The sequence below is a fragment of the Poecilia mexicana genome, unplaced genomic scaffold (assembly GCF_051168715.1).
Source record: "Poecilia mexicana isolate PSO_F unplaced genomic scaffold, ASM5116871v1 scaffold_22, whole genome shotgun sequence".
In the NCBI taxonomy this organism is placed as follows: Eukaryota; Metazoa; Chordata; class Actinopteri; order Cyprinodontiformes; family Poeciliidae; genus Poecilia; species Poecilia mexicana.
In genome coordinates, this window is record NW_028263391.1 from 10,118,574 (window position 1) to 10,141,003 (window position 22,430).

General features: G+C 39.7%; 1 protein-coding gene across 2 annotated transcripts in view; it reads left to right on the top strand.

Moving 5' to 3' along the window:
• Window positions 1–209: 209 nt before the first annotated feature.
• uggt1 (UDP-glucose glycoprotein glucosyltransferase 1) overlaps window positions 210–22,430 on the top strand; it is a 31,218-nt gene continuing 8,997 nt past the window's right edge. The window contains exons 1-26 of one of the 2 annotated variants that reach the window (XM_014999760.2): window positions 210–292; window positions 1,582–1,720; window positions 2,353–2,432; window positions 4,069–4,199; window positions 4,299–4,411; window positions 4,506–4,680; window positions 6,884–6,980; window positions 7,087–7,165; window positions 7,443–7,543; window positions 11,230–11,329; window positions 11,445–11,505; window positions 14,315–14,406; window positions 15,532–15,682; window positions 15,814–15,933; window positions 16,021–16,106; window positions 16,236–16,371; window positions 16,475–16,606; window positions 17,160–17,324; window positions 18,220–18,340; window positions 19,404–19,502; window positions 19,654–19,677; window positions 21,137–21,231; window positions 21,450–21,656; window positions 21,749–21,880; window positions 22,009–22,139; window positions 22,232–22,327. In XM_014999760.2, the coding sequence (XP_014855246.2) occupies window positions 262–292; window positions 1,582–1,720; window positions 2,353–2,432; window positions 4,069–4,199; window positions 4,299–4,411; window positions 4,506–4,680; window positions 6,884–6,980; window positions 7,087–7,165; window positions 7,443–7,543; window positions 11,230–11,329; window positions 11,445–11,505; window positions 14,315–14,406; window positions 15,532–15,682; window positions 15,814–15,933; window positions 16,021–16,106; window positions 16,236–16,371; window positions 16,475–16,606; window positions 17,160–17,324; window positions 18,220–18,340; window positions 19,404–19,502; window positions 19,654–19,677; window positions 21,137–21,231; window positions 21,450–21,656; window positions 21,749–21,880; window positions 22,009–22,139; window positions 22,232–22,327 (2,894 nt within the window). In that variant the 5' untranslated portion in view covers window positions 210–261. The remainder of the gene's footprint in view (window positions 293–1,581; window positions 1,721–2,352; window positions 2,433–4,068; window positions 4,200–4,298; window positions 4,412–4,505; window positions 4,681–6,883; window positions 6,981–7,086; window positions 7,166–7,442; window positions 7,544–11,229; window positions 11,330–11,444; window positions 11,506–14,314; window positions 14,407–15,531; window positions 15,683–15,813; window positions 15,934–16,020; window positions 16,107–16,235; window positions 16,372–16,474; window positions 16,607–17,159; window positions 17,325–18,219; window positions 18,341–19,403; window positions 19,503–19,653; window positions 19,678–21,136; window positions 21,232–21,449; window positions 21,657–21,748; window positions 21,881–22,008; window positions 22,140–22,231; window positions 22,328–22,430) is intronic. The other variant, XM_014999761.2, reaches the window with a different exon arrangement.

The following is a 22,430-nucleotide window of genomic DNA, read 5'->3' on the forward strand; positions in this document are numbered from 1 at the left end:
CAGACTTTCAAAATGCAATCTAGATATCTTCATTTATGTTAATAAAATACAACTACAGATATTAATATTTAAATTTTTCTTTCTCTTTTTAAATAAAAGTGTTTGATTTTTGTTAGTGAATATTACTAATATACTTTAAGATACGTAATTTTTAAAATAAACCTAAACATGCTTGCTTAGTGCCGCTTCTAGTCTATTCATTCTGGACAGGCAAAGTCTTAGTCACCTAATCCGGATGTGAGGACCCACCCTCAGCGGATCATGGAAACAGGAAGCTACAGAGCCGGCTTCGGTGAGGATAAATCAGTGGTTTTAAGCGCTCTGCAGCTAAATGTGACTCTATTTAATCTTGTTTCATGCTGTCATAGAGAAGGTGACCAAAGGTGTTTTCACAGAAACAGAAAAATATGGTTTTCCTTTTATGTAGGAGGAGTTAATATTGTTGGCTGTTCGTTTACAACCCAGCAGAAGGCTGGGTTAACTCATTGAGATTTCCTTTCACTTTAGTTATTGCTATACTTGCCTTTAAAACGTCCAGTGTTGTAAAATCTTAACAAGTTGCTTGCTAAATGCAGCAATTAGTAGCAATTAGTTAGCTACTAGTTCTAACGTAACATCTTTTAGGAGCTTGAGGATCTTGAAGCTGTTTGCTTATTGGACAGAGCAGCCACGCTGAAGGTGCTTATTGGACGGAGTTCAGGAAGCCTTTTATTTACTCATGATATATCCCTGCAGGTGCACAACATCTTATTCTGCTGATATCTGTCAAAAATGAGTCGTAAACCAGTTATTAACCGGATACGATTCACTTATGTTTCCCTCCAAGTAGCTGCCTTACCTTCTGTTTTATAAATCGTCTTTAATTAATTTTTGCCTCATTAGAAACCAACTCAGACTCGCCTATACAACAAATTTTGATGGATAACTTCACCAAGTTATTCTAAATTACTGTACAACATATACCTGAACATCTGCAATCACATTGTAAACGCAGTGATAAAAGCTTGGTGTGTATTTGCATTCGGCCTCCTTTACTCTGATTCTTTTGGACATCTGTATTGTGGGAAAATGAATGGACCGACTGCTCTTCTTGCACCACATGCTTGAGTTTTATTAGGAACCTGTGGTACAATAAAGCAGAGAAGTGTCTTATCTCAATGTTATAAGACTACAAAAGGCTGGCAAAATCTAGTGGCGCTTAGATTATTGGTTTCTTGTGACCTGTTGAAAGATTCACTTGAAACTGATTGTACTTTATCACTTGCTCTCACTTCTGTTGAAGTAGGCCACTTTACTGTTCTGTGAGTCCAGTCACATTACTTAGTGAGGTTCCACAATATTAAAAAGATTTTTGCTAAATGATACTTTAGTGGCATAAAGTCGAGAGTAATCCAAGATGTTTCACATCCTGTGCTAGTGATGGCTTTTGAACTTTTTAGATTTTTGGAGCATAACTCCTCCAAACTTTCATCTGCTCACTGTGATCCAACAGCTCAAATTGTAGTTGAACGTCAGTTTTTAAATCCATTTTAAATAAGGGTCCGATCGTTGTCACCACTTCTGTTTGTTGTCTCTCCTCAGGTACAGGCAGGAGGATGTGGCTCCTGTGTGTCCTGCTCCTGTCTCTGCTGTCGCTTGTTTCCAGTGCGGCAGACTCGAAGGCCATCACCACCACCCTTGCAACCAAATGGGCTGATACTCCGCTGCTGCTGGAAGCCAGGTACCACACCACATTGCTGTAGCAGATTTCTTACTGTGTTGTACGAAATTCGCACATAGGTCAGTCAGCATCTGTCCTCTGTTGCCCCTGAGTTTAATCTGCTTGCTTAAAAAAAAAAGTAACAAAAACGATTAAGTTGTATACAGTAATGAGAAAAAGTGTTTTCCTCCTTTGTGTTTGTCAAACGTGAATATTTCAGCTCAACGAATTTAAGTATTAGAAAAAGATTAGACGCACAAAATTCTGAGTTTAAATATAGACATTAATTATGGAAAAATACGAAACTACCAAGAAAGCACTTTAGGACTCCACGATAGCAAAGTGGCCTGCATGGCGTAGGTCCAACCCGAAAAAGATGCATCCTCATCTCAGTTTTCTCAGAAGACATCTTGACGTCCCAAGACGTTTGGGAAAATGCTGATGAGACTAAAATTTAATTTAACCACTGCATTTTTTATTTACTTGTATTATCAGTGTCTAATATATACATATATTTGTTTGATGATCTGAAGCATCTATGTTTCACGTGTAGAAAAATAATAAATTGTAAACAGCGCAACACTTTTTTCTCACCACTGCTTATGGCTGCATCATAAAAATGTCACTTATTGTTTTTGCTTCTTCTTCTTCAGCGAGTTTCTGGCGGAGGAGAGCCCGGACAAGTTCTGGGACTTTGTTGAGGCCAATCAAAACATCGAGGGAGAGCATGATGGTAATGTAAAACTGCTGCAGACTCTGCAGACCATTTTCACTTTCACTTTCTGTTCTGGGAGCTTCTGAATTTCTGACGGCGTTGCTGCATCTCGGCAGTGATTGCGTTGTTTTGTCAGTGCTTCGGCCGCGTACTTAAAGGAACCAGAACCCATCTCTGTTAGCAGCAGCTGGGTCACAGCTACCGCGACAGAAGAGAAGTGGTGATGTGGTTTAATTTTAAAGTGAGAAGACGACTTGGCACGTTTTTAGCTGCTATACAATGCCTTATGTATGGATTGATATTTTCTGAACTATTTCAGATTTTGTCACACTCAGCCACATGTGTTAATGTCGTTTCTTGGGGTTTTATTTGATAGACCAACATAATGTAGAGCATGTGATAGGGAAGGAAACTGATGCATGGGTTTTATTTTTGAAAGAGCGAAAAAATCCTTACGTTGGTGTGATTAACACGATGGCAGACGCAGCTTTAAGAGAACAGTCTCACTTGGAAAAGTTTGGCCTGAACCAGTGGTTTGTTTTCTACTCATCCTCTCGTCAGCTGTTCCTCAATGCATGCTGGGAGTCACCACCAGTTTTCACTGTGAGGATGGTTTTTAAGGTGACATCATTGTTAGTTTTTCATCTTATGCAGTTCTTCACGTGCCAAAAGCCAAAAGCTCAAATTCTGCCACGCTTGCTGAGTTTCCTGCAAGATTTGTGGGATTTTTTTGTCTTTCTGGAGGAAAGACTTTCTTCTTCTTCAATGAAAGCCCAATTTGAGATAGTGTGACTAATAGTTGACTACGGCTGCAACTAGTGATCATTTTAGTGATCAAATATTATATAGATTATTCTGATGAATAATAGGATAAAAAATTGGCACGTTACTCTGCAGATTTTTCATTTAACCTCTCAAGCCTTTTTTATGCAATATTAGAAATACATTTAAAAATGCAGACAAACAAATAAGTTGATTCCTTTGTTAAATCAGAAAACAAGCATTTTATCCTCTAAAATGCAATAACATAACATTCCTTTAAGGGACATTGGATCATTTGTAGCAATGAATGCATCTGCAGCTAAAAAATACTTCCGACATCAACATGTGAAAAGCTCAGCCCTTTCTGCTGGACTTAGCATCAGTACAGAGCAGGGCTGATCTGATGATTATTTTTCATGGATTAACTGATTGATAATTGGATTGGAAACGTGTTTAATAGGAGTTTTTATTTATTTGTTTTACATAATTTGAACTAGGTAAAGTTAAAACTATCCCAACTGCGGAGTTCTGGGTAGAAGATATTCACTTTTTATTTATTTATTTATTTTTTATCTTTTATCTTGAATGGAAAGTGTATGAAGTTTTTGTACAGCTTAGTTACTGTTCTCAGGGTGTTGTTCTTTCAGCAGATGGCCTTTTTTTTTAGTCTGTCGACTCCAGTTAATGAATAATCGATTACTGAATTAGTTCCTGCTTGTTTTTTGTTTTTGCTTTCTGTAAAAAAAATGTTTGGACACCATGACATTTTTAATAAAATCCCCTGGTGTTAGGGTTTTTAAATGAGGAACTGGATGACAAATGAGTACTAATGTCAGACTTTTACTCTGATCCCCTGTTAAATTGTTGTATGTTTTATTTTTTTCCCCCACAGACACAGACCAAGCTTACTATGAGCTGATTGTGAAGAAAGCCAGTGCTCTGCTGAGCTCCGTCCAGCTGAACATGCTGAAGTTCGCCCTCTCTCTGAGAGCGTACTCTGCCACAGTTCACTCCTTCCAGCAGGTAACAGGAGGAGCTGCTGTTGCCTTAACGGTATGTGCTTGCCTATAAGAGAAGTCGGTATTTGTCATTGTTTTTTTTTTTTTTTAATTTTCTTATTAGATTGCGTCCACTGAGCATCCTCCCTCTGACTGCTCCGCTTTCATCAGCGTCCATGGAGAGAAGTCCTGCGATCCAGAAAGCTTGGCAACGCTGTTGAAAACTGCAACGGAGAGGTAATGACAGATCTTCACGTGTAAAAGTACACACTGTAGTCTTTCAGTCAGTAACATACTGACTAGCCAGGTGATGTTATTATCCCCGTTGCAGGCAGAAGCCGTACCTTTTCAAAGGTGATCATAGATACCCGGGATCAAATCCGGACACGCCTGTGATCATCCTCTACGCTGAACTCGGGACGAAAGATTTCCAGAAGTTCCACCAAGTCCTAACATCCAAAGTCAACGAAGGGTCGGCAGCTTACGTGCTTCGTCACTACGTGGCTGTAGGTGTTCACACACACACAAGCATTGTTACTCTACTTTTAATATAGTAGATACATTAAAATTGGTTTATCCACTTACTCAGGTTCTCCAACTAACAGTTTGGGCTCTTTTTTTAAAAAATTGTCCTGTTGTCACCCCACAGAAACATCCATGAACTATATTCAGTCCTGGTCCGTTACTCGTCACAATTAAACCTCTGTTGGTCACAGATTTAATTTCTCTTTAGTCTCACAGTGCTTAAAGAGATTTGTGTGTTCAGTCATTTAGAATCTGATCATTCTCTATATACTTTATTTTTTGAAACCAAACTCTTTGACAATGTTTGACAAATCAATTTAATTCAGTTTTTACCATGAATTTAAACTGCTGTCTTAATCACAGTTAAGAAAATACAGAGACTAGAGTTTAAGCGCTAAAATTATTATTATTTTTTTTAGTTCCATCTTAATTTCAGGAATTTTAACTGACTTGTTTCAAATCTAATGAATTGATTTATTTATTGATGGATTAAAAATCTACTCATTCACATAAACATCACGGTGCAGTCATAGTAATTTTTGTCATTTTTTCTTATTGCGTCAAAACTATACGACTACTACTAATGCTGCTGCTAGGCAGATGTTGGTTTGATGACATCAACGCTCCGTTTTCACTGAAAATTGAGGTATGAATATGTGAAACGGTGGATGCAACTAGTAGTGTTAAAAATGGGCGCTGAGTGGGTAATACAACTAGAGAATCACTTCATAAAGCAGGCCATTTACTATTTATCCCCACTGCTCCAGCAGACTATACCAGATGTCCACATTTGTGAACATATGGCAAAATAATGATTTTAGTGCACTTGTTCTCTCAGTTTTCCTTATTTGACAAAAAAAAAAAACTTGTGGAGTTTAACCAGGCTTCTCATTTACACCTGGGATGAAGTGTTTCTCCAGTTTTTCATGCCAAGTTGAACTTGGATTTCCTCCTTTCTCACATGCAAATGCAGCCGATCCATTTATTTCTCCCTCTGATTATGCTAAATTATTCTCACCATCTGTTTGATATGCATCGAGTCTTTATGCTTAACTAAAAAAGGGCCAATTCAGCACCAGTTATTGGACAGTCAATGTGTTCGGTAATGGCTTGTTATCTGTCCTTTAAATCTGTCCCTGAAGTCACAGAGTGTTTTTTTGCAGAGGAAATTAGATGAAATGTTCAACAGGTGAGAGGCTGATGGAGCCTTTTGGAAAGACAAAAATCGGGTCACATATGTCGTCTGGGTGTTTGCATTTGCAACACGAGGTGCAGCCAGGCTTCCTACACAGCCTGTGAATGTCTGGAGTTTTATTTAATTATTTTGAAAATCTAGATAAGTCCCAAAAAATGAAGAGCTGAGAATGGACATTAAGGCTGTCAATGTTAACTCCTTAAAGCATGCGATTAATCTAAAACGTTTAACGTGTTAATATTACATAATCCAGATTAATCACATTATCTATTCTGACCTTAACACCTCTCTCTCGCAGAGTTTTACTCCGTTCAAAGCAGCTTCCCTTTCTTGTACAGTAATCCTGTCAGATACTGTCAAATAAAGTTCACTAGTGCCAAATAAATTCTTAAAAAAACAAAACACTGCAATGGACATTTAGATAAAACCAAGGTGATATGTAGCCTACTGACTGCAACAGTGAATTATCCTCCCAGCGAAGCACAACCAGTTTGGAGTCACCATGTCTCGATTACTTTTGAAATAAAATTACTTCCTTTAAAACTTACTGTAGATGAACAACTGAGATGTTTGGTATAAAAGATTTGTTTGAACATTTTTTTTTTTTTGAAAATGTGCATTTTTACATTTTAAGCTTACAAAGTTGAGCACAGTGATTACCGTAATCGCTAGGGTGTGATTAATCTGACTACATTTTTTGATCGATTGACAGCACTACTTTATATGGACTTTATCCCACATTCTGCTGGACATCCATCCCTACGTCTAGCTGTCTATTCGCCTGCCGATCTTTTTGTTGTTGGTTCGTCTATCTGTCCATGTTTTAAGCTTTGAGGTTTTGACAAATATTGTCCTTAGTAAGCAGTATTTGTACTAACACAAGTGCAGAATTTTGACAGGAAAAAGTGCGGGGACCCGGGACAGGAACAATAACTCCCTGAAATAAGTTTTCTTACTCTATATACTAACATCTCCTCCTTTCCTTCCAGAAACCTAGTGAAAACAAAGTGTATCTGTCGGGGTACGGAGTAGAACTGGCTATTAAAAGCCAGGAGTACAAGGCAAAGGATGACACACAAGTTCAAGGTTTGTGCTCTCTAAGGAATTCATTTACAATAAACAGACTCATGCTGCTGGTGTAATCACTGAGGAGTCCTGACATGAATATCTAGTTAATTGATTTTGCTTTCAGGGGCGGAGGTGAACGCTACAGTGATTGGCGAGAACGATCCAGTGGATGAGGTCCAGGGATTCCTTTTTGGCAAACTGAAGTGAGTGTCTCTGTGTTGAGCTGCAATAAATTTTCACAAGCTTGGTCTGGTTCCAACGACATTAACTCCAGCCAAGCTCTTTTTTTTTTTTCTCCTCGCTCTTTTTATTCTCCCAACTTAATTCCCTTGAAGCGCTGACCATATCTCTGCTCAGCTAACCTGCAAATAACTAAATCAATCTGTGGTTCCAAGCACTCTTTCTCTTAATTAGAAGTTCAGTTCTACTTTGTAGCTGCATTTTCCTAGACTGTTTCTCTCTCTCTCTCTCCCTTGCCAGGACTCTCTATCCAGAGCTCAAGGAACAGCTGAAGGAGTTGAGGAAGCACTTAGTAGAAAGCACCAATGAAATGGCACCGCTAAAGGTCTGGCAAATGCAAGGTGGGTGTCCTCTTCCTTTAACCCATCAGCAGATAATCCTTTTTTTTCCTCTGCTGTTTCCTCCTGAACGAATGGCTGCGTAAGCGCAAACATTTGTCATATGATGGATAAATATCCAGCTGGCTAAAACAAACATCAGAGGTGGTAGAGCAGCCATATTGACTGACTGGCAAATGTTACGCTGAGGGTACGTAATCCTGTAAACTACTCTACTCACCCTTAAGCCATAAGTCGTACAAGTAAGTAAAGGTTATTTATCTTTACTTTGAAAAAAGTAATATTGTAAACCACATGACCTTAAAATGTTCTTAGTTTGTACTACAACTGCACCACCACATGCTAATATAGTAGAATATAGATGCCTTTCATTCATTCATTGTAGCTATTGAGGTGTGTTGGAGTAGACCAGGCTGGTAGCAGCTCTACTAGCTAATCCAAGATGTGTGAGAACTGCTTTATCTTCGGAAATAAGGGTTTCAACATGCAACTAATAATTTAAGCTCTCAGAGAGAGAAAAGAGAAATCTTCATCTTTTTTCTGGAATTGGGCTTCCAGCTGGCTAGAAGCGCACACCCCTCCAAATTGTGCATATGATTGCAGGGAGACAGGAAAGTTGTGTTCTTCAAGCATCAGCTCTAAAGAGCATTCTGTTTATGTTAAAAAGAGAAGAAGAAAAGAAACCCAAACAGTGCTTTTTTTTTTTTGACAATACATGAATATTAAAAAACAACGTCTGGCTTCACAGCCTGCTTTTCCTAATTTGCTCAAATCCCGGCAATCTGTGGGGTGGACTGATTTATTTATTTTTTTCTAAGGGTGCTTAACAAGTTTATACATTTAATATAAGATGTTACTACTTCATTATCAAGCCATTTAATGATTGCATCGTTATAAAAGAAAACACTTTAATTCCTAAAAACAACATTTGTCTGGGATGTTTATCCAACTTTAGATGACAGCTGGTTTTCTTTTTTATTTTGTTTTAATCTCGGCATCAGGGAGTTAACCAGATGATTTTAAGGCGTCCTTGGAAACCGGTTGTAAACATGAAAGCACACTTGGCATGTGATTGGACAAACCATCTGTACTTGATATCCGTGGACCACTTTCTGTGTTTATACAACACTGGTCCAATTGTGGGAGCCCTATTCACACAGCAATTCCTAGTGTGTGCTGCTCTTTGTTCTGTTAAACACACACCAGCGAAGTCATCCGGGTCGGTTCGTGGCCCATGGACACTTGACATGTTGACAGGGGAAGCAACTGACCCCTCTAACAACTGGATGACTCCATCATCTGATGTTGACACTGAGAGGATGTTTCCAACAGAGCAGCAACTTCTGCTGCTTTCCGTTTTCTCTCCAATGGGAGCAGCAGCTATATTCTCTTATTTCGCTCCTGATTGCCTTTATATGTATGTCAGCACTGATTCTTGACTGACACTGAAGAAGCGAAATATGAAAATGTGCTCAGCTGTAACGTCTCGAATTCATGTACCTTCCACACTATATTTACTAAGTCTCTGTTTTAGCCATACCTGGATGCAGGGTCGTGACTGAAGATTAAAGGTTGCTTCAGCAAAATGTTAATGTTTTACAATTGTGGTCATCGTTATAATATTTATCAGTTAAAATAAAAGTAAAAAAACATTTTTCAAAGAAACTCCAGCAGCCAAAAATAGAGACTAAAAAAAGATTGGCAACACTGTGTTTGACAGGGTGTGCATAAGACTGACATGACACCTGCTATGAAGATGAAGGAGTTTTCATGAATGTTGTCATGAAGTGTCATTTGGTAAACTTAATCCAAAATTGCATTAAAAATCCTTTAAAATTGTCAACTTTGCATTAAAAATGTTCAATATTTACCGAATGACACTTCTGTCACGAAAACTCCCTCATCTTCATAACAGGTGTTATGTCACGTTTATATAAAGTTAAATAAAGTGTTACCACAAAATCTTATGACATAGCAAGTAACAAAGACAAACTTAAATATTTCTTTTAACATTCTGCTGTTCTTTGTTTCAATTTGGCACAATTAGAGCTCTGAGGATAGACGAGGAGTCGCTTCTCGCTGCTCCCTCAGTGCTAATGGTTTGCGTTAATTTTTTAACTGATGCTTTGATCATGATTAAATACAAACATAAACAAATACGCGCTTGTTGCTTCACTCCGTCAGTGATTCAAACCAGCAGCCGAACCTTAATTAGTGCAGGTGTTTGATCGCTCAGTTGTGCATCTGAGCTGTTATATGTTTAATCTAACCAAGGATGTTGCTGCATTTTTTTTTTTTACTGCAGATTCTGATTGCATCATTTTTTCTGTTACACACACACAGCGTTTTTCAGTTTTTATCACCTCTCTCACCACACACGTATTCCCACTGTAAAGGTCTGAGTATTTACAAATGCCTCGCACGCATTAACAGTCATCCATCGTCAGGCGTGGTCAGGATGCGAGCGCGGCGCTGCTTTGATTGTGTCGAATAAAAGATGTGAGCCGGCTGAGCTCGACTGTCAGACTGACACGAGGGCGCCTGTCTTTATCTTCTAACCCACTGGGGCTCATTAACTCAGCCTGTTTACAAAGAGCGGAAGACCTCCAGGGGCTAATAATCACAGCCTACAACACCATTACAAAGAGGCTCACTGCACTGAAATAAAGCTCGCCGCATCCTTTCTCTCCTTGGAAAGCCTTGCTTTTAATGCGCATATATTTTCTGCACCCTGAATCCGAGGAATTTGCTTTCTATTGCCAGACCAGTGCTTTCCAGGCATATCCCATGTCAACAGCAGTTTAATGAGGTCCCTAATATTTTTTGGGTAAAAGTATTTTCCCAATTAAGATTCATGTTTTGTTTAGCTTTTCTGTTTTAGTTAGTACATTTTTCACAATTCTTTATTAAGTTTACTGTCTATAGGATTGTTGGTATGTTTGTATGGTAAACTGTACTTTACAAACATATCTGCTTAGCAAAATTTGACTTTTAACGTTGAACTTCAAACATCTGCACAGCTTCAGGCGTCACTGTGGAATATTTATTTTAAAAAAAATAACTTCTTCAAACTCAAGAAACATCTGGGCAGCTCAGTAACTCATAACACACAGATATGAATATCTCAGGTGTTTGTTGATGATTTTATAGTCCATAGCCTTTTTATATTAGAAGCCATTGAATAAAGATCTTATGTAATAGTCTAATTTTCTGAGAAGTTTAATTTTGTATTTTCTTTTAGATAAAGACCATAAAAGAACAGACGTAGACGCTTGAAACCAGTTGAATGTGATGAATCTATATGATGGATGAGCTTCGCTTTTTCCAGATGCGTTACAGAAATAAATGACATTTCCAGTGATATTTAAATTTGTTGCGATGGTATTTAATTATTCTTTGCTCTCAAGGAATTGAAGTTTGCACAAGCTTTGGTTTTCCTCTCTCATGTGAGAAAAAGGACGAAACTGAAAGAAGCCAGCAAACAAACACTGCTGATCCCTGCTTACTTAAAACAAACAAAAACTTATTAAAGTTACTTTTTTTTGCTTTTGCAAGAGCTGAAAACTTTCAGCTTGTCCCTACATCATATTCTCCTGTGTTTCATGTTTGCGTTTCATTTTCATCCGCTCATCTCCTTCCCCGTTGTTTGCCCTCTCTGCCCTCCTCCCCTTCCACATCTTCTTGCGTAGATCTGAGTTTCCAGACAGCAGCTCGCATCCTTGCAGCTCCTGCCGTTGATGCCCTCAACGTTATGAAAGACCTCAGTCAGAACTTCCCCACCAAAGCCAGGTACTGCAGAAATGAACACACAAGCTGAGTTTGTATACATACTGACAAGTTCTGGGTTTTATTTACTGTTTGTTTGTTTGTTTGTTTGGTTTTATTTTATTTTTTTTACTTCCAGGTCCATCACAAAAACTGTGGTAAAGTCTGAAATCCGCAAAGAGATCGAGGAAAACCAAAAGGTAGACGTTTGTCCTCCCCTATTTATCCACTTTTGATCTTTTATTCTCTTTTCTAGATGCATCATATAGACTTCTTATGTTCTTCGACCTATCAGTTCCAATTTTGATCTGATCTTTCTTTTTTTATTATTATAAAAAGTTTTGTTATGCCATGAATTATACCATATAAGAATGAAAAAATGGACCATAGGCTGGGACTGTTTTTAATTAGAGATTTTACCTAATAATGCATCAAAATATGTTTCCAACCTTGCAAACCTTTTGATTTTTATTTAGCTTATTAAACCTCACAATATACATGATTTCTGTTTTATATAAGTAGTAAACGGTTTAAGTTCCTAGTTTTGATGCATTTTAAGAATATGAGAAAAAAGAAACTCCCATTTTTTCCCCATATTTATTTGTCACTAATTAATTACATTCAGAAGTATTAAAATAAAATTAGAGAGGAGATCAGGCCATTCCTGGCTGACGCCAGTTTTAAAATGTTCTTTCGGATTTAGCCAATTCAAATCTATTTCTTTACAAAGGACTTTAACACATAGAAGATAAAAAGGTGTCACAGATTCTTTGATTGTAGTAGTTTTGAATCTATCAAGCCGTATGTCTCTAACCTTTATTAAAATATATCTAAACTCAAAATTGGACATCAAGGCACATCCTGTTTGTTGCTTCATTCAGTTTCGAGAAACAAAATCTACAAGATTTTTGTTTTCCCGACCCATTTCGTGCCTCAAACAAACGTCTCTTCCTGGAGTTTCAGGAAAAGGGTTAGAGTCTCTGATAATCTGTCTGGCGCTTTAATATGTTTCCTAAGAGGACTTCAGTGGTCACTATTTTAGAAAAAAGTAATTACTTTTGTAATAAATTTGATAACTTATGTAACAGGATGAGTTTCTTTATTGCTTTATTCTTTAAACTTGAATAAATACCGTGAGCTAAAGGTTTTGTTCACTCCAAAGCAAAACTAGATGTTAAGTTGAGATGGGTACAAAGAAAGACTTATCTAAAAACCAAAGGACTTACAATGTCTTTATTGAAGCCGTTGCTTGCTAAATTGACTGTTAAAAAGCAGCAAGTGCCTTCTGAACCTTTTTTTTTGTGTGCGTCTGTGAATAAAAACTTTGTTAGGAGCTATTTTTCGCCTCCAATTTGCACACATTTGGTGCTCGGGGGATCCTGGTTGTGAGGAAAAAAACCTGCCTGCGGTGCTCATTTTCACTTTGATGAGAGCTTTTATAAAGCAATCCAATTAAAGGAAAATATTGCTGCAGGGTTTTTTATTATTATTCCACAAAGGATGGAGGTATGTCTGGCTTTATTTTCTTAGACTGGAGGTTTTTTAAATAATACTTAAACTCTAGATGAATTTAAACCAACATCTAATCAGAACATTTTGGCATTTTAATGTCTTCCTCTTCCTCCCATGCTACTGATCTGTCTGTGTTCAGCGAACTAAGTAGGAAGTGCTCTGCAAAAGTATTCAGACCCCTTGACTTTTTTCCATTACAGAAATATTAAAAGTAGCATGGGACGAATGGCTAACATCACTGCATCCTCATGAAATGTGGTAGTGGCAGCATAATGTTGTGGGAATGCTTTTCCTCGGCAGAAACTGGGAAAGTTGTTCAAGCTGATGGGAGGAAGATTGGAGGAGGAGGAGGTCACAAAGGCCGTGAGCTTAAAGGAGCCACAGTAGAACGAATGGGTTAAAGCGTATTCATCATACGTTTATATAATTCAATTCAAAAATATTAATCTTGCACCCTCGAGCACAGAGATCCTCAGCCCTTCCAGGCTTCAGCCTGCAGGAAAATATCTCAAACCGAGAGCTGCTCCTCCTGTTGCTGTTTGTTCTCGTCGCCTTTTGTTGTGTGATAAATTGCGAACAGCATCTGACTTCAAAAACCTTTCAGTTTTAGACAATGTGTTTGGCTTTGTCCCGCTAATAACAGAATAGGTAATCACCCCTCTTTCTCTTTCCCCCCCCCCCGTCGATGCTTTTTCACTCCCTCTCTCTGCCTCCTCACGCCTCCCGACTCCCGGAGCTCTTCTCACATTATCGCAGCGCGCAGAAGACAGGAGTTTGGGTCGGCGGTGGGGGTTTTGCAGACAGACGTCCTAATTACTGAATCGGTGATTCATTCAGCAGGCGCAGCGCGTCCTGCGGCAAGAAATGATTATTGATTGGAGCGCTTTGGACACCAGCACTTGCTTCCAGACACTTCTTCCTGTCACACGCACACACACACACACACACACACACACACACACACACACACACACACACACACACACACACACACACACACACACACACACACACGCACACACACACACACAGTTTAACCGGGATGAGCAATATTTGTGTTAATCATGTCTTGTTGTAATTGCAGTGTCTGAAGTATGATTAATCTGATGTCTTTGTGTTTCTGTAATGAGATTTGACTGCACCAGAATGACTTGGAGCTCTCCTTTCTCCTCCTCAGACACACAAACAACTCACAGCTCCTCCTAGCCACGCAGCCAGTCACACACCTTTTCTCCCCCCTAATAATTAGATTTGTTTAGCGTGGGCTCGGATTGCTCGAAACTCACTGAACAGAGCTGTCAGAGCTCGTTTGGAGCCGTCAGCCTGCCTCGTTACTGCTCCAGAATGGCCGTTGCATCTAGTTTACAGTATAATTGACTGTGCAAAGGGAGGTTTTTGACATTACATGATGCAAACGGCTCGGCGGGTGTGAGACGAGGAGTTTCGGGGTTTGATGCAACCAGGCCATTTAGTCACTTTTGACATTTCTCTCTGTAGTTTTTCAAAGGAACACTGGGATTGCAGCCTGGAGACTCGGCCCTGTTCATCAACGGGCTGCATATAGATCTGGACACGCAAGACATCTTCAGGTATAAACGCGCACTGAGACGACCGGCTGTAATACCAGCTCGGATAGCAGGTGTTTACTGCGTTAACTTCAGTCTGCAGAGGAGGAGATTTTAGTTAATATGATATATTTTAATTAACTGATAATATTCAGATTCAGAAAAGATTTTATGTGATTGACCAACACAAAATGGTGCACAAGTTTGAACTAGAAGGAAAATGACATACGTTGTTAGAAATCCTTTTGTTGACAGATGACGATCTGAAAAGTGTGGAGTGCATTTGGTGGTATGTCTCCATCAGCTTTGCACAGGTCTGACTTTGACTCTGAGGCCTGCAGAGAGGATCATCAGGGCTGACCTTCACTCCACTCCAACATCTCTGCAGACACCACACATTCTGGACACAAACTTTTCCTTTCAGGTTGGCGCTACAGAGCGCTATTCTCAAAAAAAAAAAAAAAAGCATCCTCTACAGAGACAGCTTCTTTCCCCTGGCAGTTACTCTTAATGAGTCCCCAGATCGATACATGAATATTTCCATAATTCAACTAAACACTGCATATACAAATATTTACAAAAAACTTTTATTTTTATTTACCTTTTTTATTCTTTATATTGAACATGTCTTTGTTGAAAACAAAGTGGAACTGAATTCAGATTCCTCGTTTGACTTTTTTCCACAAACCTGGCAAATTAAGCTGATTTTGATCTGGAGTCAGAGACGTTTGTCCATTTTTCTTGGCTAAACGGCTCCGGCTGTGTAATAATCTCAGATTCAATGGAGAGTTTTGCCGCCACTTTGTCCCCAACCTTCCTGATGGTTTTCTTTTTCTTCTTTTGTCTCCTTCCTTTGGATTTTATTTTGGGGTGTTAGAGTAATAACCGTTAAATATGCATTTTGTACTCTTCAGCTTTTATTTATATAAAAACAGTTTTTCATTTTCCTTCCATTTCATTAGTACGTATAATTTTTTTGTTGGTCTGTCACATTAAATCAAGTTCTATTAGTAGTCAAATTATTAAGTCTCTGTATGCTGTTTTTTATTTTATCTGAAGAAGTGACAATAATCAGAATCAAAAGGCAGGCGAGGCAGGCGTACCAACTGTTCAGACGACCTTGAGTTGACCTCTAATTGTCGCCTTCAGTGTGCTGGACGTGCTCCGCAGTGAGGCGAGGGTCATGGAGGGACTGCGCTCCCTTCTCATCGAGACCCCCTACATCCACGACATCCTGAAGCTCAACGTCCAGCCGTCCGACTCCGACTACGCCGTTGATATTCGCAACCCTGCCATCTGCGTAAGATCGAGAAATTTCCCTCTTCTAGGAAATTTTCACCCCACGTTTGTTTGCCACTGGTTTTGACTTATTTATTGGTAACTTTTTGCTCATTTTTTTTCTTCTTCGCCTAATTGCTTCCCCCGTTTCAGTGGATCAACAACCTGGAGACGGACCACAGGTACAGCTCATGGCCCTACAACGTCCAGGAGCTGCTCAGACCAACCTTCCCCGGAGTCATCAGGCAAATCCGCAAGAACTTCCACAATCTCGTAAGATCTCTGTTGGGTAATCGGCGTCCGAGTGAGTCTGCTTAAAGGTGAGCCGGGGTGAAAAGAAACGGTTTGCTTGTTTTGCAGGTGATCATTGTGGATCCGACCCAGGAGAACGCTGCTGAGCTGCTGAGCGTGGCAGAGATGTTTTATGCCAACAACATCCCACTCAGGTTGGTTTTTGTGCCAGGAAGAAAAATGTAGACTGTAAACCTCAGTTAATCTAGTTTCACCAGGTCTCGACGGGTTAAATTGTTTCTGAATGGTTCCAAAGGATGATAACTCATAATTTTATGACGTAGAATCGGACTGGTGTTCGTGGTGTCTGATGAAGACGATGTAGACGGCATGCAGGACGCAGGCGTAGCTCTGGTCCGAGCCTACAACTACATCACTGACGAGGTGAACAGCCACAGCGCGTTCGAAGCCGTCGTCTCGGTAAGTAAAGCCCGCGGAGACGAGCCTGTTGCCACGTCACCACCAGCCGTGTCCTGTTCCCCTTCCCTTCTGCTCATCCCGTTGCCCTTCCTGCCGTCTGTAGATGTTTAACCGTGTGACGATCGGTGGAAAGCTGAGTGTTGCAGATGTTGTTAAAGTGCTGGAGAAGAGGTTTCCCTACGTGGAGGTCAGCAGCGTCCTGGGAGCCGATTCGAGCTACGACAACAACAGGAAGGTAAACGCAACAGAATTTGGCTTCACTAAATACGGACGCTGTCTTTTGACAGAATACTTTTATTGGCTTCAATTAACCAGCCAGTGAAATTATATGTGTAATCTAAATTACCAGTTCTGGTCTGATACTTTTATGCCATTAGCAACATACTTCCTTGCTGTTTTTATTTGAATGCAAATGCAATCAGATTTCCATTTTGTGTCATTCTGGTTTTAACAATTTTTTAAACCAAAATAGTGACAAAACTCTACATTTAGTCAATTATGAATTTAATGATGGCACTTGACTTAATGTCATGTTTTGATTGTTGATTTTATGTTGCACAACTCTGTGTTTTTGTGTTTGTTATGATGTAAAGCACTTTGAAATGCCTTGCTGCTGAAATGTGCTATACAAATAAAATTTGATTTGATTTTGATTTTAAACCAGTAATTAAATAAAAGCAGATTCTGGTGTTGACTTGATTACTGAGATGGAAATTACCAAATGTTATTTGGATTTTACTTCTGCTTTTAGGTCACTAATGAGGCGCAAACTGAATTTTTCCCTGCAGGAAGGGAAGGCGTACTACGAGCAAACAGGAGTGGGCCCGTTGCCCGTGGTGATGTACAACGGGATCCCTTACCAGCGTGAGCAACTGGACCCCGATGAACTGGAAACCACCACAATGCAAAAAATCCTGGAAACCACGTCTTTTTACCAGAGAGCAGTCTACTTGGTGAGTTGCAGGACATTTAATTAATGTTGTTGTATAGTCAGCATCGATCTATTTACGAATACTACTAATAGATTTCAGTGTGTAAAACTGCTTCAAAACCATCATTTTCCTTGTCCACAGCAGGTTTGCAGCACTTTGTGTTGCTCTATTGGATAAAATCTCCCCAAAATACACGATGATGCTGTTGTAACAATGGGACTAAAAAAATGTGACAAAATGGGAAAGAAGATAAAAAAGCTCTTAATATTTTTGCAAGGCGCTGATTTTCCTAATTTTCACTTCTTTTATGTTGAGTTTATAAAACAGCCATAATCTCATCAAAAAGGAGCCCGATACCAATCTTTAATTCCAGTACTGTGAGTGTTTTGATGTTAGACTTTTTTCCTCTCTGCTGAAACTGACATCAAATAAATCTATTAAAAAAAGAAAAGAAAAAGGTCAGAAAGTCTTTAGATGGTTTTAGGTTGTTTATAAATCCAAAGTTTTACTTATTTTGGAGATTTAGTCATAAGATAAATTTTGTGTTTGGCATGCAGCATGTGTACGCACCATCTGTCATATTTCCTCTTTTAAAATTATCCCATCATTCCCCTGAGCCAAGTGTTTATTTAAAAGGGGATTCTCAGGCGCAGACATGCACCGAGTTGAATTTAGCAGTTGCTCTGATCAACAGGGTGTTAGTCATAATTTTCTTCTGAACCTAAACTTCCAGAGGAAAAAAAAAGCTTAAATAAATGCACCAGAGAAGTCGTTTGTTAGTTTTGTGGCTTTAAGCCTGGAAAGTCTGCAGAATAGTAGACGATGCATCACTGTCAGCTCTGCAGCAACAGTGAAGAATGTCCTCACTAAATCACAGCTTTCACATCCGAACTCCAATTTGTAAACTCTCTCGCAGGGTGAGCTGGCCACAGATCACGACGTCGTCGACTTCATCATGAACCAGCCCAACGTCGTTCCTCGCATTAACTCCAGAGTGCTGTCAACCAGCAGAACCTACCTGGACTTGTCCAATACGAGTGAGTTGACTGCAAAATGCCACATTGTTATACTCAGTGGTTTAAATTGGCACTAGTTAGTGGGTAAACAATTTGAACAGAACGGTGTTTGGCTTCTAAAAATGACCCGAGCTGCTGCAAGACTGCTGCAAACGGCTTTATGAAAAGAAGAATAGCAGCACAGCAATGTCGCAATTTATGTAACCTGTGTTGCAACACTATTAATGTCGGTGAAATGAGTGAATGTTAAGTTCACATCCTTGTACAGAGCTGTCCTTGGACTGTTGTTAGCTAAAATTTCCAATTAAACCTTGCGAAAGGTTGTCTCTTTAAATTGCTGAAATTTCCACTCTTCAGCTAAAATATTATAAAAACATTTTAAATAAATTTTACGCTGGTAAAACATGTTATTCTGAAAATAAAGACTTTTGAGGAAAATAGGCCAGATTTAATAGGACCTTGAAGTAAACACATGGTATACTGTTATTTCGCATTTTCAGACTAAATGTACAATTTAATTTCCACCTCTATTATTATCCTATAGTCGTATTGTGTGTTTCCTTTGCATGTCAGTAGTTCTGCAAAGATTTGCTCTAAGTAAAAAACAATCCAGCATCTCTTTTGTATGCATCAAATATTGTAGCATTTGCTAATTCAAGATGCCATAGATTTGGAGTTGGAATACACACTGAACATATGCACCACTTCTGCAATATTTCTCTGCAAGTGCAAGTCGGATATTGCACCAAAGACCTGGTTATAATGCTAATCATCTCATGCTATGTTGTGCTGGTGATTTGTCTCCTCTGAAGAAGATTCACTTTAAACATACTAAATGTAAAATGGAAAGTGGAGAACATTGAACATTTATCCATAGACGGTCAGACGATCATCATCATGATCATCGTCCCATCAGCCACGATGGGATGAGCTGACATGGTTTTCTTTAAGCTCTTTTTCATTTTACAGCATCTACCATCCTTTGTCTGCTCTCTGCAAAATAGGTGGTTGTTATTTGCTTTTTGTGTTTTTGTAAAGTGTTCAACTTCCTGTCTGTTTTTCCCCCCCCACACACTTTTTGCAGACAACTACTTTATTGACGATTACGCTCGTTTCTCCACTTTGGACTCGAAGGAGAAGAGCGCGGCTGTAGCCAACAGCATGAACTACATGACTAAGAAAGGTAAGAGCAAAAAAAGCAACAAACTAACACCTAATATATGTTGTTCTACTGAAGAAAACTGAGCCACCTTGAAGCCTAAACTCTTGTTTGTTCTGCTGTCTTGTCCTCCTCCACTCCGTATTTCTGTTGTTTAACATTTTCCCTGCATCAGGGATGGCCGCCACCAACAGCCATGGTAAAATCCCCCCTTGTTCTCCACATTATTCCCTCTCCTAGCTCAATTGCTCTTTTTTTCTGTCAACCACAATGCTGACATTCTTTCTGTGTTACTCCTCCATCTGCAATGCATCTCTCAGAGGACAGTGGTGACTAATGATGCATGTGAAAATTGTGCCCGAGTATTAAAATGTGTTTATACAAGTGCCAGCGGTCTAACATTTACTTCTAACACTCAGAGAAAATGCATGGCAGTCTATGCAGTAGCTGCATGTGAATTTATAAAGTCCAGAGATAATTTCTAGCAGAAATATCATTCCTAAATCTTCTCCTGTTTGGTTCTTACTGCTATAGATTAGCTACTAATGCATAGAATAACCTGAGGTCTCTCTTCGACGCTATAAGTTGATCTGTACAGACAAGACGCCTCATGTCACAAAAAGGAGCAGAAAGCATTGATAAAGACATGATTCTTAAATAATGTGGGAGGCTAGTTGTTAAAAATGTTTTCTACTGTAATTTCCAGACCATGAGCCCCTCCTGAATGTAAGCTGCACCTATTAACTTTGAAAAGAAAAAAAATTAGATAGTTTTAGTAAAGATCCTTAAAATGGCTTAAAACTAATTATTCCTTTAATGTAGTAGCATAATCTCACACAAAAAAATATAGAGAAGCTCAATTTTTATGTGAAGGACATTTACTTTTTCATTTCCCTAAAAGTCCCTGCAAAATAAGTGGGAATGAGGCTTTTTGGTTTATACTTTTGTAGATTGGTGAGGTAGATTATAATTTCTGGAAACTTAAAAACAGTATTATTCCATGAGCTATTTTTTTCCCTGAGCTATAAATGTGACAAGATTTAGACTTATTTCCCATTCATGCAAAGGTTGATGGTATAAGAAGTCTAAAAAAGGAGATCAATATTACGTACAGGGCTTCCCTTTGGAGAAAGACGATAGACACAGAGAGAAACAATAGAAAAACTTTAAACTTTCATTCTGTACTAAAAGCCAGGGAGTAAAGAAGTGGCTTTAGATGAGGCTTAGAAACATCGACGGCTGAATCCTGCCTGATGTGTGAGACAGGCTGTTCCACAGTTTAGAGGCTTCAACTCCAAAGACACGATCATCTCCGCGGACCAACCCAGACCGTCCTGCAGCCAGCACCAATCAGTAGATCCAAGTGATCCTGATGGCGCTCGAGGTCAGCCACATGCCCAGCAGCCTCTCCGTTTTTCCGCTTCGTAGGTCAGCAGTAAAAACTTGAAAATCGAATCTGAAGGGAACCGGGGGTTTGAGAAGAGACGCAACTACGTGTTTAGTTTGTGTCAGAAGACGAGCTGCTTCTAGACGTTTGTAGAGTCTCTGAGTGTGAGATTATGCTACAGATAAAAGCAGCACATGCCATTCTTCCTAGAAGACCGTGATTGATTTTAGACTGGCTTAAAGCATTTTATTTATTTTTTTGTGCTTCCCAGATGATGGATACATCCGCCCTGTGACTTTCTGGATAGTCGGAGACTTCGATAAGCCCTCAGGACGCCAGCTGCTGTACGATGCCATCAGACACATGGTGAGAAATGCTACAAAAACAGTCTGATTGTAAAACTATGATGTGCTGCGAAATATTTTGAGGGTGATTTTAGTCAGAAAGAAATCACTGATTCATTGGAGAAAGACATCCAGAAGAACAATTGGAAGTAGCATTGTGACATTAATTAAGGGTATGTCAGGGTTGTCACGCACCATAAATGGCTAAACTAAACTTTGCTCACTTGCCTGCTCCACAAGAAAACCAGCAACAACGTCCGACTGGGGATGATCAACAACCCGTCGTCGGCTCCGTCTGCGGAGACGAGCCGCGTTGCCAGAGCGATCTGGTCTGCCATGCAGACGCAGTCGGCCAATAATGCCAAGAACTTCATCACCAAGATGTCCAAGGAGGAAACGGCAGAGGCCCTGGAGAAGGGCGTGGACGTCGGAGAGTTTGCCGTCGGGGTGAGTTGTTGAGTTTCTGCGCTTACATCTAAATTACTGACGAAATACTTTTGCGGTGTCAGTTTCTTATTTGGTTGTTTTTCCTCCTTCAGGGAATGGATTTGTCGTTGTTCAAAAGCGCTTATGAGGGTCCCAAATTTGACTTCCTGCTCTCCCACGCCGCCTACTGCCGAGACGTGCTCAAGCTGAAGAAAGGACAGAGGGCAGTCATCAGTAACGGAAGGGTACGTCCGCCGTTTCTCCCGGTTGACCGACCTTTACGCCGGTGCTGAGATGAAAGCAGCGTGAAGTTAGTAACGTCTGCAGATTCTTTCTTTCATGCCGTTTGTCGTTGTGGTTCCTTCCTCCTCAGATCATCGGGCCTCTGGAGGAGAACGAGGTGTTCAACCAGGACGACTTCTTGCTTCTGGAGAACATCATCCTGAAAACGTCAGGGGAGCGCATCAAAAGCAAAGTCCAGCAGTTTGAGATGGAGGAGGACAGGTATTTTATTTTATTTCCCTAAAGGTTTTCAGGCTCCGTAAGAACTTCCACGGATGAACTTTCCGTCTGAGGAAACGCTGCGTCTCTCTCAGGGCCAGCGACCTGGTGATGAAGGTGGACGCTCTGCTGTCGTCTCAGCCCAAAGGGGAATCCAGGATAGAGTACGGCTTTTCAGACGATCGCCACAGGTACGTCTGGAACGCTTCGATATCACTTACCACTTCTGAAGGTTTTGTTTTTCATTGGGGTCACTTAGCTTGTTTTAAAGGGATGGATTCAGTGAAATCCATT